The sequence below is a fragment of the Silurus meridionalis genome, chromosome 6 (assembly GCF_014805685.1).
Source record: "Silurus meridionalis isolate SWU-2019-XX chromosome 6, ASM1480568v1, whole genome shotgun sequence".
Taxonomy (NCBI): Eukaryota; Metazoa; Chordata; class Actinopteri; order Siluriformes; family Siluridae; genus Silurus; species Silurus meridionalis.
Genome location: NC_060889.1, coordinates 8,790,451 through 8,805,643, shown reverse-complemented (window position 1 = coordinate 8,805,643; position 15,193 = coordinate 8,790,451). Strand labels below are relative to the sequence as shown.

The window sequence follows — 15,193 nt, the reverse complement described above, 5'->3', positions numbered from 1 at the left end:
GGAAGGAGAGAAAAAGGCCAGACAAGCTGATAGAAAACAGAGTTAACAGAGCCATTTACAGCTAGAGCAGAGCCACACTTGCACATGTACCAGCTTTGCACCAAAAAGAAGCCATGCAGTGATTTGAGTAAAGCTCTAAATTTTCCACCAGCAATAACAAGCTGGTAAGAGAAGAGACTCAATGGAACTCCAGGGCTCATCTGGGAACCATCCTCGCTGCTCTGGTGTGAACCCGACCCTCGATAAAACCACACGATTAGATCATCTGTCTTGTGCAGAAGAACGAGCGCCAGATTTCTACAGCCGGAGCACATCGTCTTGAGGAACGTCCAGCAAAGGGCCATTTAATGTGAGAAATTACATTTTGTGCCATGATAAGGCACAAGTTGAATAGCATTCAGGTCAACGATCCTCCGAGCACCATTAAATACAATTCCACTGTTCTTTTTTCCCAGATCTTGTATTAGGACGCCAGCTCTTGCTGTAAGCACAAAATACGCAGCTGATTTCAATTAAGTCAGTGGAAGAAAGTTGAATGAATTTGTTCGTCATATGCGAAATTACATTTTGACCACACATGGATCAAGATTTAATGCACTTTAATGCCTAATCATGCAGGATCATAGCAACCAGAGCAAACACAACAAAGTAGTGTTGTGTATATTAACCTGCCAGAACATTATATTTCCTTCATATTGTATAACCAGACCAACCTTTACACAATCTGCATAATTTCCAAATGGGAGATGCTAGCAAGAGCCAAAAAAGCAGTCTAATTCTTCAAAATAAAATGTCAATTCGATGTAATGATGTGAGTTTTGCGCAGGTGCACTAAACTCTGACATTAACTGGTACTACCTGAAAGCCCCGCCCCTTTCCATTTATCATAAAACTGGACTGGTGGTGCACCACTTGCCTTTGGTCTCCAAATAAATGGAAGATAGTATTCATATAAATCTATATAAATCTAAATGATGATTATTCATCATTAAATGTGTGAGTAAATACAATATTTTTATCAGTCAGGTCTCAGATGGATGCTGTTCTTATTAACCCTTTGCCAATACAATTGCCAGCAATTGCCTTTGCCAGCCAGCAGTTCCTGACTGCATAGATGATAGTATTATTAGACCCTCTCACATTCTAATTAAAAATGACATTTTGGAACTGCTCATGTCCCCTGTCTTCATTTAGGCCATTGCTTCTAAACGAAGAAATCGTGAACAGTGGAACCTCGATACCCGCGACCTCGATAGTTCGAGACTTTTCATTTGGAAAGAGAAACTCGCGAGAAAATCCAATCGTTCGCGAGAAGCCGCGAGTGGTTCGAAAGTTCGGAGTAACACATTTTTGAAAAACTTTTATATTATCGTATTATTCATTTAAAGCAGTATATGAAACATTTACGATTCACAATTTTTGTTGAGTTTACAGTACAGTACTGTAATAACCCTTGAAAAAGGAACCATCAAAAGCCACCATTTTTTGTTACTCACGAGGGGTCACAAAACGCAACCCCGCGAGTATCGAGGTCACACTGTATTGCTATTTTTTTACAAGCAGGAACAAAAATCAAGATTCCACAAGCCCACAAAACAGATATGCAGCTTTTTACAAAAGTTTAAGCTGGAGAACCTGACAACCATGCCATGATAAAATCCTAGAACTGCATTCGTTTACTGCAACAACTTTATCGGCCAGCACAGTGGAAACATAAATAAAGAGCCTGGGTGAAATGGAGTGTCTGAGGTTATTTGCTGACTCTGAATGCTGCAGTGGAAGGGTCTATATGTAATGGAGGCTAAGGAGCAAAGGGGTCGGAGCAGGGTCAGCTCAGAAATGTAACCCAGCCAGCACACTGCTTTATATATAAATAAGGCTGACATGTTTACACGACACTGGACAGTCATACTGGTACTGGTCCAGAGCTGAAAACAGAGCTGGGGAAATTTATATCATCGCAAACTCCTTAAGGTAACATATATACAGCATAACACACAGAAGGTATTGATGTACTCATTCATAAAGACTTGAAAGCACTTTTATACCTTTGATTCCTTATATTTCAAATGTGTTTTACTCTAATACTAAAGCAATATGACAATGATATCTTAACCTTTTAAAGTAAATGTCGTAAAAAAATATATATATTGCTGTTGAACGTTAAGTACATAAATACCTCACATACTCGGATGACAATTTCGTACTGTTTAGTGCCTAAAGTTTTTAATGATGGAAGAAAATCCACCATTTGTTGAAGTAGCAAGCAGTTACAGGCCAAAAACTCAAAGGATTCGGTTAGAAATCATCGAATACTAATGTAGAATCATGACAAATGGCATGGTGAATTGAAATCGACAGCAAACCAAAGGATGTGGACTAACGCCCAGATTTAATCACTGATTCTTTTTGAAGTTTTTTTATTTTATTTTTATTTATTGAGTCTCTCAGTGGATTTACAGCAGAAGTAATGCCATCTGGGATTTACACTCCTAACAAACTGCACTGTGCTCCATAAATGCAGTTTCTCAACTCAATTCCACTGTGATTTTTCGTCAACGCATGTGAGAAATTTCTAAAGAAAAAAAAATTAATTTGGAAAAGAAAATGAATGTTTTTCTCAACATTTTCTTAAGCTACGCTCAGTTTTTGTTTTCATCTAAATCTTATTTATAATTCTAATAATTCATAAAGCATGTGATATGGGCAACTATGGTAAAACTGACACTGGAGACTCAGCTCCAACATCCTGTTTAGAGATAAAGTGCATCACTGCTGGAGTCATAGATTCTCACTGTAACATGATCCTCTGGAGTCATCCTGCTTGTGCAGTCTATACTGTTGAAAAATATATGATCTGTTCCTCCCAGTTCATCCATTAGGAACTTCAGCCAAGGTCTGGATGACTGCTAGGCTGAAGTGCCTCCGTGCATGTGTACCAGCTCAGAGATATGAAGCTGAAACGGAAGCATGTTCGCCGAGGGGTTTCGTAACCCTGCTAGAATCCTGATCACTGATTCTGAAGAACCCTGATCTTTTTCCTATAAAGAAAAAAAAAAAATCTATATATTTTTGTTAAAAACACAACATATATATATAGAGCAGCTTTACAGATGATGTGGCAAGGAAGAATCAATAAAATTGTTCTTCATAAGTGTAAGTTTGTCCCTGATGAGGGAGCCGGTGGCCAATGTGGCAAGGAAAAACTCCCCGAGATGGCATAAGGAAGAAACCTTGAGAGGAACCAGACTCAAGAGGGAACCCACCCTCATCTGGGTGGCACCAAAATGTCCATTTATTACAGCTAAACGATGTTGAGGTGAGAACTGATGGTGATCAAATGCAGACGGTAGTTCAGTCCAAATCCATCCTCAAAGCCCCAGTGTTACCCCAGGCCATTGCATGAGAAACTACATATATACACAATGATGATCAGGTGAGTGAGACATGTTTTCCAAAAGCTTCAGTTTGCATTTCTGAGTTCTTGGTGGATTTTGAGGTTTGATTTATATCGATTTCCTGTTGTAAAAGCAAATTTCTTTTCAGCTTCAGATTATTTTTACTGACCACATCACATTTTCTTTCAGAATAAACAGATATTTATGGGAAGCCATTCTTTTATCTCACGGTGAAATATTTCATGCGACACCGACTCCAAGCAACCAAAAGAGCAGTTAGATTCACCTTCATAAATCAAACAGTTGGCAAGATGTTCTTTTTAACAAACGTTTCTTCTTTTCCCTCCAAGCGTAAATCTGATATTTGGGACCAAAAGCATTCCATTTGGACCAAAACGCTCATAACTTATCAAGAGGTTTCTGTGCATACTTCAGATGTTGACTTTTTGATGAGGTTTCTTCTGATGACTCCTCAATGCAGGTCATGTTTGTGCAAGCAACCCTGCAGAGTCAAAATGGTGCATCAGCACTCCTGCACCATCGAAACCACCCTTTGTGTCATATAGGGGTTTGTTGACTCTGGGCACCATGACTTGACTTCCACACCCCCCTTTAACCGCCAACTTGCCATGAACATTTTTGACACAATTAATTGTAAGCTAAAAGCACTTTGATATATTTGTATTTTTTTACTTTTTATTCATTGATTTATTTTTTACTTGTCACATATACATTACAGGGTCAGCCATGATACAGTATCCCTGGAGTATATAGGTTTAAGGAGGCAGTTGTAGCTTGGCAGTGCTGGGGTTTGAACCCCTGGCCTTCTAATCGCTAACCCAGAGCCTAAACACTGAGCTACCACTTCCAAACATTTTTTCAGATCCTCAGGCAGTTTCTTAGATGAACCAGTGTTGCCATAAATCAACAGCTGCCAACAGCAATTCTTGACCTGCTTAATGAACCCTAAAGAGCCAGTTAAAGCTTATTGAGAACCCATTGAATAGAGACTAGAAGAGAGTCCAAACCTTTCAATATCCCACAATTATTTTTGAGTATACTTAAAAAAATGATGCCCTTTCATTAGGGGTGTAAACACTTGCATATAATTTCATAATCATAATTTCTATTTAATTCTATTAAATTCTTTCTAGATCTTTTTGGTTTTTGCCTAATTAACCTCTGTTTTGCCCTTGGATTTTGGATTTGGAAATGTACCAATAGACCACGTTGCCTGGGAGACACAGAGATAAGAGGAGGAAGGTCCGTGCTGAGTGTTTGCGCTGACTATTGCATTTTAATTCTCACCGCACTCATTTGAATAAAAGATATGCTCTTTAAAAATATCTGTGTGCAGTCAATATGGTTGTTACTTTTTTTAATAATTATTTCCAATAGAATAAGTGAACTCACTGCTCTCAAATCTGAGCATTTGATTAAGGACGTTTCCTCACTGTTTTTGTAAGAGTCAAAGCTGGAAAGTCTTTGAGAGTTCGTTTTTATTATTATATGAATCGATGGCAATTGGGGAGACACCTGGGCGTGCTATTAATGAAAAATATGTGAATTAGTTTTATAACAGCAAACCTTTTATTACTTTATTCTTCGTTTGGAAAGTAAAAAAACCTGCAACAAAGCCATTTCAGCTGATGGAGAACTATTTGTATGAATATATTCGTATGACCAGCTGATTTTGTCATGGATTATTTTTTTAAGGTACATAGTAATGAATACATGACTGGACCCCCCACTTTGCTCTAAAAACAGGCTCAAATTTGAATGCCATGGATGCTTTAAGATTATGGAAACAAAAATCCTTCGAGATTTTGCTCCACTTTACATGCATGCATCACGTATAGTGTTAGAATTGTTAGAATTATTCAAACCCGCTGTTGCAGCTCATCCAAAAAGAGTTTCTGTTGGATTGGTGGTAAAGCCTCTGAAGTACACTGAACTTAATATCATGTTCATGGTTCATTATCGTGTGGGAAAGTCACTGTAAGATGAGTTCATTACATTTATAAAAGGAGGCACATAATCTTGCATTTGAAAAGTGCTTAGTTGGTATTATGGGGGAAAATGTGTTAAAATTATTTCCATGCAACACTACACCACCAGCACCAGCCTGAATTGTTGACTCGAGGCATGTTGATTGTGTGAAGTCATGCTGTTGATGCCAAATATTTACTCCACCAGCAGAAAGCAAGGTTGATCAGATCAGGTAATCCCCCCCACAAGAATCTGTCTGGTTTTGATTGTCTGATGAGTTTATATGCATGACAAATGCAAGAGGACTTGCTCACGAACCTGAACTCTATTTTAGAGCCTGCTGTATAGACAGAGACTGAGGTGTGGCTCTTACCTTGCCCAGAGTTATAAATTGCTTTGACTGACTTCTTCACCTTCTGTAGCGCCGTTCGGTCCTGATCCAGCGCCTGCCGAGAGCGACAAAGAAAAGAAGAGCAGAAGAAAAGTTTAATGCCATTTGTTAGAATTGCATCAGTATAGATCTTAAATCTTAATTGTTTTTCCAGACGGCATGCAGAGACAACTGGGTAACTGTTCGTTCATTCAGGCTGCACCTCAAAAAGCAAAGACGAAAGCACAAGGGATTCCGCCTTTCACTGTAACCATAGAAACAGGGCAAGACGCCTGTGCTGGACAGCTTTTTTGGCCCAGATAGGTGGAATAGACAACATGGCAAAAACTCTAAAATGTGCAAAGGCTTCTGTATTAGCTACAGTTTCCATTAGACCGCCAACACTGCGAGAACTGGAGAAAATGAAAACACAGATCTTATTACAGACTAAACGAGTAAAGGAGGGACAGAAATTTCAATGTGAAATGGGAAGAAAAATTCCCACCAAACTCCTAATGCAAGTAAATGTATGCAATACCGAAACTTGGCATAGCAGTTATGCAGTCAAGGCACACAGTTGCTTAGCAACAGTGTCAATGATACGGACTAAATCTACACAGGGTCTTGTTCATAACGTGAAATTTGTAAAAAAGTTTAACAGTACAATATGATTCATAACTAATTTTGAAAAATCAAATCACATTTACTCCCCATTTCCACTAGATTTTAGAGTGTTAACTATGGAGATTTGAGGGTTCAATCCCCGGTCAGGGAACCAACCCCAGCCATTAGGGTTGCACAAGCCAGTCCCAAGCCCGGATAAATGGGGAGGGTTGCGTTAGGAAGGGCATCCAGCGTAAAAACACGTGCCAAATCAAACATGCGGATCATGAATACGGATGATCCGCTGTGGCGACCCCTAATGGGAGAAGTCAAAAGAAAGCTTTAATTGTGGAGATTTGTGCTCATTCAGCCACAAGGGGTGTGAGTTAAGTCAGGCATTGATGTAGTGTGAGAAGGCATTTGGGGCAGCGTTTCAATTCATCCCAAAGGTGTTTAACAGCACTATCAGTACCACCCATAGAAATAACAGATACAGTGTAGAGAGCACAATGGGATCTGATTGCATTAAGTTGCAATGACTGATACAAGTTATACAAACCCGTTATGACCGTCGAACTTGCACATGGTCTCCTTGTCAAAGTTCTAAACGTTCTACTGGTTGTAAAGATTTCACACAAGTAGCAATTATGGTGAAGGTGAAAGGAGCAGCCTAAACCTCTTAACATATTAAACACCATACAAACAGATTAACACCCACAAAACTCCCTAGCAGAGACCTTCAACATCCTGATCAGTACAAATGGTTTATTAATATGCAGGTTGCAGAAACCACATCTAATCGACAAATAAACCACATAAGACCTTACAGCACCAGTCTCAGACGTAGGATGACCTGAAAGCAATAATAGCAGGAACAACAGCAAACACAGTTACTTTACACTCGGTTATACAGAGAATAATAAACAATGAACTGCACAGCAATCATTTCTGTACCCCACATAAAAAAATGAGAAGGATAGCGATGTGCATCTAAAACCCGTTGCACAAATCAGAACTGTTTAGTTCTATATAATGTGGTCAGATGAAACGAGCTGGCAACAATTCAGCCAGAATCTGCAGTGAATTAAGAAATTAAATCAAGACAACAGCCCCAAACAAACCGACTCAAGAAGACCTTGTATGGGCGAGACAATCCCCCGAGTTAGAATATTCATAAAAGAGTTCATAAAAGGACATTGCAAGTCCTTCAGAAGGACACTTGAAACCTTGGGGATGTAAAAACAACTGGCCACTGCAACACACTTATGGTGTTCAGATACACTATGTGGGGAAAAATGATCAGACACCTTTTTTTCAGCCAGTTGTGGCTCTTCCTCAAACTGGTACCACAAAGTCTGAGGCATACAATTGTACAGGATGTCTTCGGGATGCAGTTGCATTCAATGTTCCCCATTACTTGAACTACGAGAGCCAAACTTGATCCGGCATTAAACATGAACACAGTCAACCCCTGATAATTCGCAATTCGGAATTCGTGGCTCGGAAAATTTGCGGGTTCAGGTTTGGAACCTAACAAACAGCAAGTTGCGGATTATCTTAAAATTCGTGGGAATCCGCAACGGGACCGAATGTTCAGGAACGTAAGGAATTACATTTTATTATTATACAATATAATACAGTTATTGTATTATTCATTTTGAGTGATAAATAAGGTGTTCTTAAAACGTAACCCCCGTAAGTTCCAGGGTACCACTGTTTATGGTTTGCATGGGTTAGAGTGGAAGATCTTGAGTGGCCTTAAGAATTGGAAAGCTGATTGAGAAATTCACTGTTGTTTTATTCTTTTTTTTATTCTTTAAGTAATGCTGCTCATTAGGAACAAACATCAGCAGCGGTCAACATGTCCCCAGCAGCAGCCGTTTATACAACTTCAAGTGATTAAAGACAACCAGGAATTAAACAGGAGTTAAACAATTAAAAAAATTATATTTAATTAAAGAAATAAATTTGCAACACCACCTGATTTTTGACTGAATAATTGTAATGAGAAATGTTTGTCTTCGGCACATATGATGCTACTTATGAGTTGAGCACAAACTCTGCATTATGGTAACGCACAGGGTCACAGGTATCGTACTGCAAATCAGTGAAATAAAAATAATGTAGGTCCTTTTTGAGTTCCCTCTTTCACATTTACATGCGATGATAACTGTGGAATCGCTGAAACTCTAAACCACACAAACGCATGAGTGTGAAACTTCTAACTTTTTCCCCGTCATCGGAGATTTTCAGAATCACGAGCCAAATTCCCCCACCTCTGAGACAAAACCTTGCAACAATGTGCGTTTTGAAATTTCCCCCCAACCTTTGTCTTAGATGGATCTCTAATGAGGCCAAAGTTCACTCTACATAGATTAGCCAATTATATCCTGAAATGTACCATGCAAATGACACAGAAGTAATAAATAGCCATAGTGGAATTAAGACGGAAGTTGGGAAGCACTGGAAAGACTGGAAGCAGCTCATCATCAAGCATGGGCCTCACACGCATGTGTGTAGCAGATAGTCCAGCGGTGCTCGGACCTGCTGTGTGTTTACATCTTACGTTCAGTCTCAATATACCACTTCCTGTGAAGAGACACAGCCAAGGGGGGGAAAGCGACAAAGCACGCAAACGGGTGAGAAGGCAGGATGTAGTTGCAGAGTTGCGAACTAGTGATAGTGTACTATGCTGTAACTTGTTCTGCTGTGAACTCTTACCCCCTCGCACCATGCTCAGACAAGACATTATATATATCACTTCGTTTTTCCCTTATATCCTTTAAAAAAAACTCCAGAGACATTGCATATCGCAACATTAAGAATACAAGGAGGTAGAATAAAGTGAGGTGAGCAGCTGAAGTAAGAGAATAAATGCAGGGCCAAGTAACAATGGGAGGTGGTTGAGCCCCTGAGGACGTCCTAAAACAAAGTTATTAGAGCCATGTTGGCTTTTTTCAAAACATTTACTGGTTCCTGGATATTTGCCAGCTGTCTGTCAGACTGTAGTGCTGGGGCTGCTGTTGGGGACCCCAAACAGACATTCGGCTTCCAAAAAAGGGTTGCCTCCTTCAAAATCTGCTAGATTTAAACAAAAATATAGTGCACATCCAATTCCACATTTACTTCCCATTAGTTGAACCTCCACTCTTCTAAGATGATGTTCCTCAACATGCTCAAAAGGTATTAGTAAAGCCAGGTACTGATGTAGAGTGAGGAGGTCTGGGGTGCAATCAGCGTTCAATAGAAGGATACTCAAGATTTTCCACTTCAACCATGTTATTGTGCCCAGAAACATTGTCAAGCTGGAACAGGTTTGGGTGTCCCAGTTGAACTGAAGAGAAAATTTAATGCTAGCACATCCAAAGACATCCTATATAATCGAGTGCCTCCAACTTTGTGGAAACAGCTTGGGTAAGAAACACATATGGCTGGAAAAGTCAGGGGTCCCAGTACTTCGTATCCATATAATGTAACCAACACTGCATTATAGACAAACTCTCAACAGTGCATTCATCTCATAACAGTAGCATGACTGAAGTTCTGTCAGTTTCTACCCTCTTATTGAAACATTCATTCCATTACAAAGCTTAGCTTTTTTTAACCCGTCTCCCATTTTCAAAGAGCTTTGTGAAGTTATAGAGTGTAACTCAAACAGTGTCAGTGTCACTATAGTATTTAAATGACACCTTTATTGCTAGCAAGAGTTTGGTATTGTCCCAAGCTTTGTCCAACTGTGTTCATTCTAAAAGCTGAAAACATGCAGAACAGAAAACTAAAGGCCGAGGCACTCACTCTAACCAAGAAAGAGATGTAGAAACATGGCCTCGACAATACCTCGTCCCAACCGGCTATCTTGAGTTGAGCACCTAAATAATTTTCGAATGCCACCACAAAAATTTTATTCCTATATATGCTATTCGCAATAGATTATAGAAAACATTACCTCAAGTGTATCCAAAGTTCTTTCGATTAAGTTTGTCCGCCGTTAGCTATCTCGGCGTCGTGCTCAGGAAGTTCTTGACAGTCATTCAAGACCAAACTCTTATCCGCTTGAATGGTAGGAGGTCCATAAAATGACAAAAAAAATGCAAGATATTTCGAACACTGACTCAAAACGGTTGGAAATATGTGCATTTATGTAGCGTGCACTCTTTAGCGCCACACAGCTACTATGCATCTGTGTTTCAGATATTTGAGTAAAATATAATCAGTGGCCATAATTTTATTGACTTCCTACTGAGAGGATGAATCCCTTTTTGACTGAGGAGTTTCGAAAATAAGTGTGCACATTCACAGCATGGAGAACAGAGGGTATCTCGCTAGCATAAAACCATGTACATTAGCACACTATCGTGCTCCTGACTAGTTTCTGTGAGGCGCTGCGAATTCGGATGAGGGGATCGGAGTAATGAGAAGCCATCGAGGAGAAAATAAATGAGTGTCCTAGCAGGTGTCCTTACCATCCAGCTAATCAGCATCTGAGTGACAGTAATCAGGACCAAGTCCCAGAATGCTGTCACGCTTTATCTTATTAAATGCTCACACTACTACAGTCGTCATGCCAACATCACAAATTCTCTACAAATCTCAATTGGACTTTTCTCTTTTTTTTTTAAACTGTGGTTTCTTTCATAAGTGTTTATAAACATCTTATAAGCAAGTCAGGATTGTGTGTTGTAAATGTTTTAACAGAAAGCATGAGTTCATCTCTGCAGCTGGAGGTGTTTCGAAATGCAGGCTTTTTGTTGTTCGTTTTTATTCCAGTCATATACAGTTATACACAAATACAGTTTCGCACATGAACATTTTGATATCATAAGCAGCAGAAACATAACCGAACATGCACGAAGCTGTGCTCGGCATGAGGAGGTGGAGCGTACTGGCTGTGCCCTCCATTGAAAACACATGTTAGGTTCCATTCATTAGCTTCATAAGAGCATGAGGTCATTTTCTACACTGAGGAACTGCTGAAAGAACCAAGCCACAAAACCTTCTCTAAAGCTACCCGCACGCCAATCGAAGGGCGCATGGGTGTCCTCGAGCTCAACTTTTAACTGAAATTATTGTTTTTCAATGGTATAGTGTAAATTAAGACCATCCAAAAGCTCTGTAGAAACGTTTATTAGATTAGATTAAACTTTATTGTCATTGTGCAAGGCACATGTACAGAGCCAAGGAAATGCAGAACCAAAATTGCATAAGTTACCAATTTACAAATAAATAGCAGTATGATAAATAAGGGTATGGGTTCCATATGTACAGGGGTGAGAATGATTTATATACAGAAGGTAATAATATGGTATATATAAATAAGGATTTATACAGTAATATGCAGTATAACTGTGCAAAGAAATGACATGATCTAGTTATGTATAAGTAGGAATGTATGATACAGTATATACAGAATAAATATGGGTGGAATATACAGTAGTGCAAAGATAAACAGTTATGGATGGTGCAAAAATGCAGTAATGTTTATTTATTTGTGACACACTGGAAACAAAAAAGGCAGGAAAAACTGGTCATAAGAAAAAAATATAATGCCCATATAATTTTTTAACTTACTACTACTAATCTATTAACCCCAACTTCTTGGCCAATGGGATGCTAACACCTGAAGGTCGTACCAATACGTGTATGCTGAAAAATGCCACTTCAAAATAGTTCCAATATCTGTTCTAATATCTGAGAAGGCTTTCTAGTAAAGCTTGGAGTATGTAATGTGGCTATGGGGATTTGTGGTCTTTCAGCCACAAGACCATTACTTACTGCTATTGTGTGAGGGGGGTCTGGGATGTAGTCGGTTCGCCAGCTTATCGTAAAAGATGTTAAGTAGGGTTGAGATTGGAGCTCTGTGCACTCCATCCTTTGCAAACCTTGTCTTCCTGGTGCTTGTTGTTTTTTTTTTTTAAGTAACCCCGTCATGCTAGAACTGGTTTTGACCTCTTCGTTTCAGCAAAGGGAAAACTGTCACGCCATAGCAAATGGCGTTCTAGATTTGTGCGCTTTTCAAATCGGTGGCAACAGTTTCAGGAAGTCTATTATATTAGATTTATGTTCAGGTGTTCACAAACATGTGGTCAAATAATACATGAACACCCAAGGATGCTACTATGGATTTGACAGAACATGGCATGACCAACAGCACCCATAGCTACATAATTTAAAACAACCAAAACAATTAACAAGGAACATTACTGAAGCAAAAACAATGGGATTTATGACCTTGGAACCTTTGTTGATTGCTAGAGCATACTGAGGCTACTGGATGCTAAATTTTAGATAAATTCTCTTTGCTAAGACATTTGAACCCTTCAACATATAGTCAAAAATACACTCTGGGGAAAAAGTATTGGGACACCTGACTTTTCCAGCCATATGAGGTCCCTGTTACCACAAAGTTGGAGGATGGAGGATTCCCTTCACTTGAACTACAAGACTTGATCCAGGATAACAATGCCCCTGTACACACTGAGCTCCATGAAGATATCCTTAAAATTGTTTGAAGTGGAAGATCTTGAGTGGCTGCTATAAAGCTCTGACCTCAACCCTCCAGATTAACTTTGGGATGAGTTTGATTGCTGCCTGTACCCCAGGCTTCCTCACCCTACATCCGTACCTAATTTACTAACACTCTTGTTGCTGAATGAGCACAGATCTCCACAAACATACTCCAAAATCTAGTGGAACATCTTTTCAGAAGAGTTATTATAGATTACAACAGTAAATGGAGACTGAATGTGGAATGAGATGTTCAAAAAGGACACACAAATCTTACAATCAGGTGTCAACAATTGTTATGTCAATGTAGTGTATGTTCCATTTGGTTTTGATCATAGTTCCTGTGGAATTTATAGCAGCAACTATCATGTGACTGGTCTGAACAACCAAGTCCTGCAGAATTATCCTATTGGTAGTGATCGGGTAGACAAGTAGCGTCACCATCCTGACAAAGAAAAACATTTACAAACTTCATGCCTGGTGCGATGCGCCTCAATACAGAAGCGCACAACTACGTGGAAACACTGACAAATCCCAAAAAGTAGTTAACTTGAGTTTAATTGTCTAATCTGTGATGGAAATGAACATTCTTGTCTGAAAATGAAACTCCGAACATGCCTGTCTGAAAAAAGAACCAAAAAACTAAAGAATTGTTCCATTTTTTTTTAATTATGTATCTGTTTTGTTTGTTATTATGATTTTGTATAGTCGTATAATCATTCATTTGAAGCATTTTTGCTATAAATCTATGAATTACTTAATGCTTTATTATGACATACCTGTTAGAAAATAAACTGAAACATTTCAAAATTAGTTTAGGTCCATTGGCAACACGTCAGTCACATGACTGAACAATTTCGGAATAATGTTCCTCAACTTCAGATTGTAAAGACTATAAATATCTCCTCATGTACAGTACGCAATATTGATAACATTTTTTAAGAATTTGGAGAGATCTCAGTGTGCAAGGGAAAAGGGAGGTTAAAAAGGTTTTTAAAGCAGCATTTGCTTCTATCCAGATGGTATCTTTTTCAGGGAAGGCCTTGCATATTTCAACAAGACAATGCTAAATGGCAAATTGCCTCTATTACAACAGCATGGCTTCATGGTAGAAGAGTCAGAGGGCTGAATTGGCCCACCTGCAGTCCAGACCTTTCACCAATTGAAATCATTGGGCACATGATGAAAATGAAAAATATGACAAAGAAAACCCAGGACTGTTGAACTGCTAGAATATTGATTGAATAGGATAACTGGTCTGCTCAGTTCCCTGGACTGTTGGAAATCTGGACAGTAGTAGACATGGTACTGTCTCTATATTTTTTGAGACATGTTGTGGCCATCAAATGTTAAAATATACAATATGGGCTTTTGAGCTTTGCTAATTATTGCATTCTTTATTTATCTATCTTTCAGACTTGGAGGTAATTTAAATAATGGTATAAACACATCTGTAGTATACATGAAGCATTTTGTGATTAGATTTGGACTGAAAAACAATTGCATTTACTGTTAGGATACAAAAAATAAGGCGATGAAATCAATTACCGTTGGTTGCACGACAATTGTCAGTGCTAATATCATAATTTGGTACAATAGTTAGGCCTACTTGTGTTTAATTTATTGCAAGCCAAATTGTTCTTATTTTGGGTCAATTCTAAAAGCTGGGTCATTTTCTAAATGTAAAATGTAAAACATATAGGAATACATTTTTTATTTCCTCTTTTGCGAAGCTAACCACCATCCAAATTTACTTTTAAAGGACCCTCTGCCATTAAGGGTTTTTATTAGAAAGGCTTGAGTAAGACTTGCACACTCATTGCCGTAGATGTAGGTCAGCGGAGAACTTCAACGGCCAGCCACCAGATGAAACATGATACCCTCTCCCTCTCTCTCCAAAAAAAGAATGGCACACTTTAATTGTCATGTGTGGAAAGTAGAGCGTTTAATTCCAGGAAAAGTGCTGAGGCCAGAGTTTATTGGCTGTTGTGAGTCAGAACTGAGGAACCGCTTCTCCAGTACCACCACCTTCCCCAATATGCCAAGAAGGGAGAAAGCGGCATGTTTTTCTAACACCGACAACAAACTCATCACAACTGAGAATATCATCGCGCAACTCCGGCTGAACTCCAGAGCCCTTATCAGAATCAACAGTGCTAAAACATGCCAAAGCATTTGCAAGGCCCAATATGAGCAACATCCAGGGTTTCAGATACAAATAGAGCGGCTCGTTGTTTTAATGACTGTGTGTTTATGTATTCATGGTAACGGTTGATCTGACTCTCAGCCCAGAACGTTCGGTACTTCTTCAGTCCTAAAGATTTTATGA

General features: G+C 39.0%; 1 protein-coding gene across 6 annotated transcripts in view; it reads right to left on the bottom strand.

Annotated features, from left to right (window-relative positions):
* asap1a (ArfGAP with SH3 domain, ankyrin repeat and PH domain 1a) overlaps positions 1 to 15,193 on the bottom strand; it is a 62,224-nt gene that overhangs the window by 30,327 nt on the left and 16,704 nt on the right. For 5 of the 6 annotated variants that reach the window (XM_046851392.1, XM_046851390.1, XM_046851389.1 and 2 more), the window contains exon 4: positions 5,761 to 5,833. In XM_046851392.1, the coding sequence (XP_046707348.1) occupies positions 5,761 to 5,833 (73 nt within the window). Of the gene's footprint in view, positions 1 to 5,760; positions 5,834 to 10,306; positions 10,350 to 15,193 lie in introns of those variants that run through there. The other variant, XM_046851395.1, reaches the window with a different exon arrangement.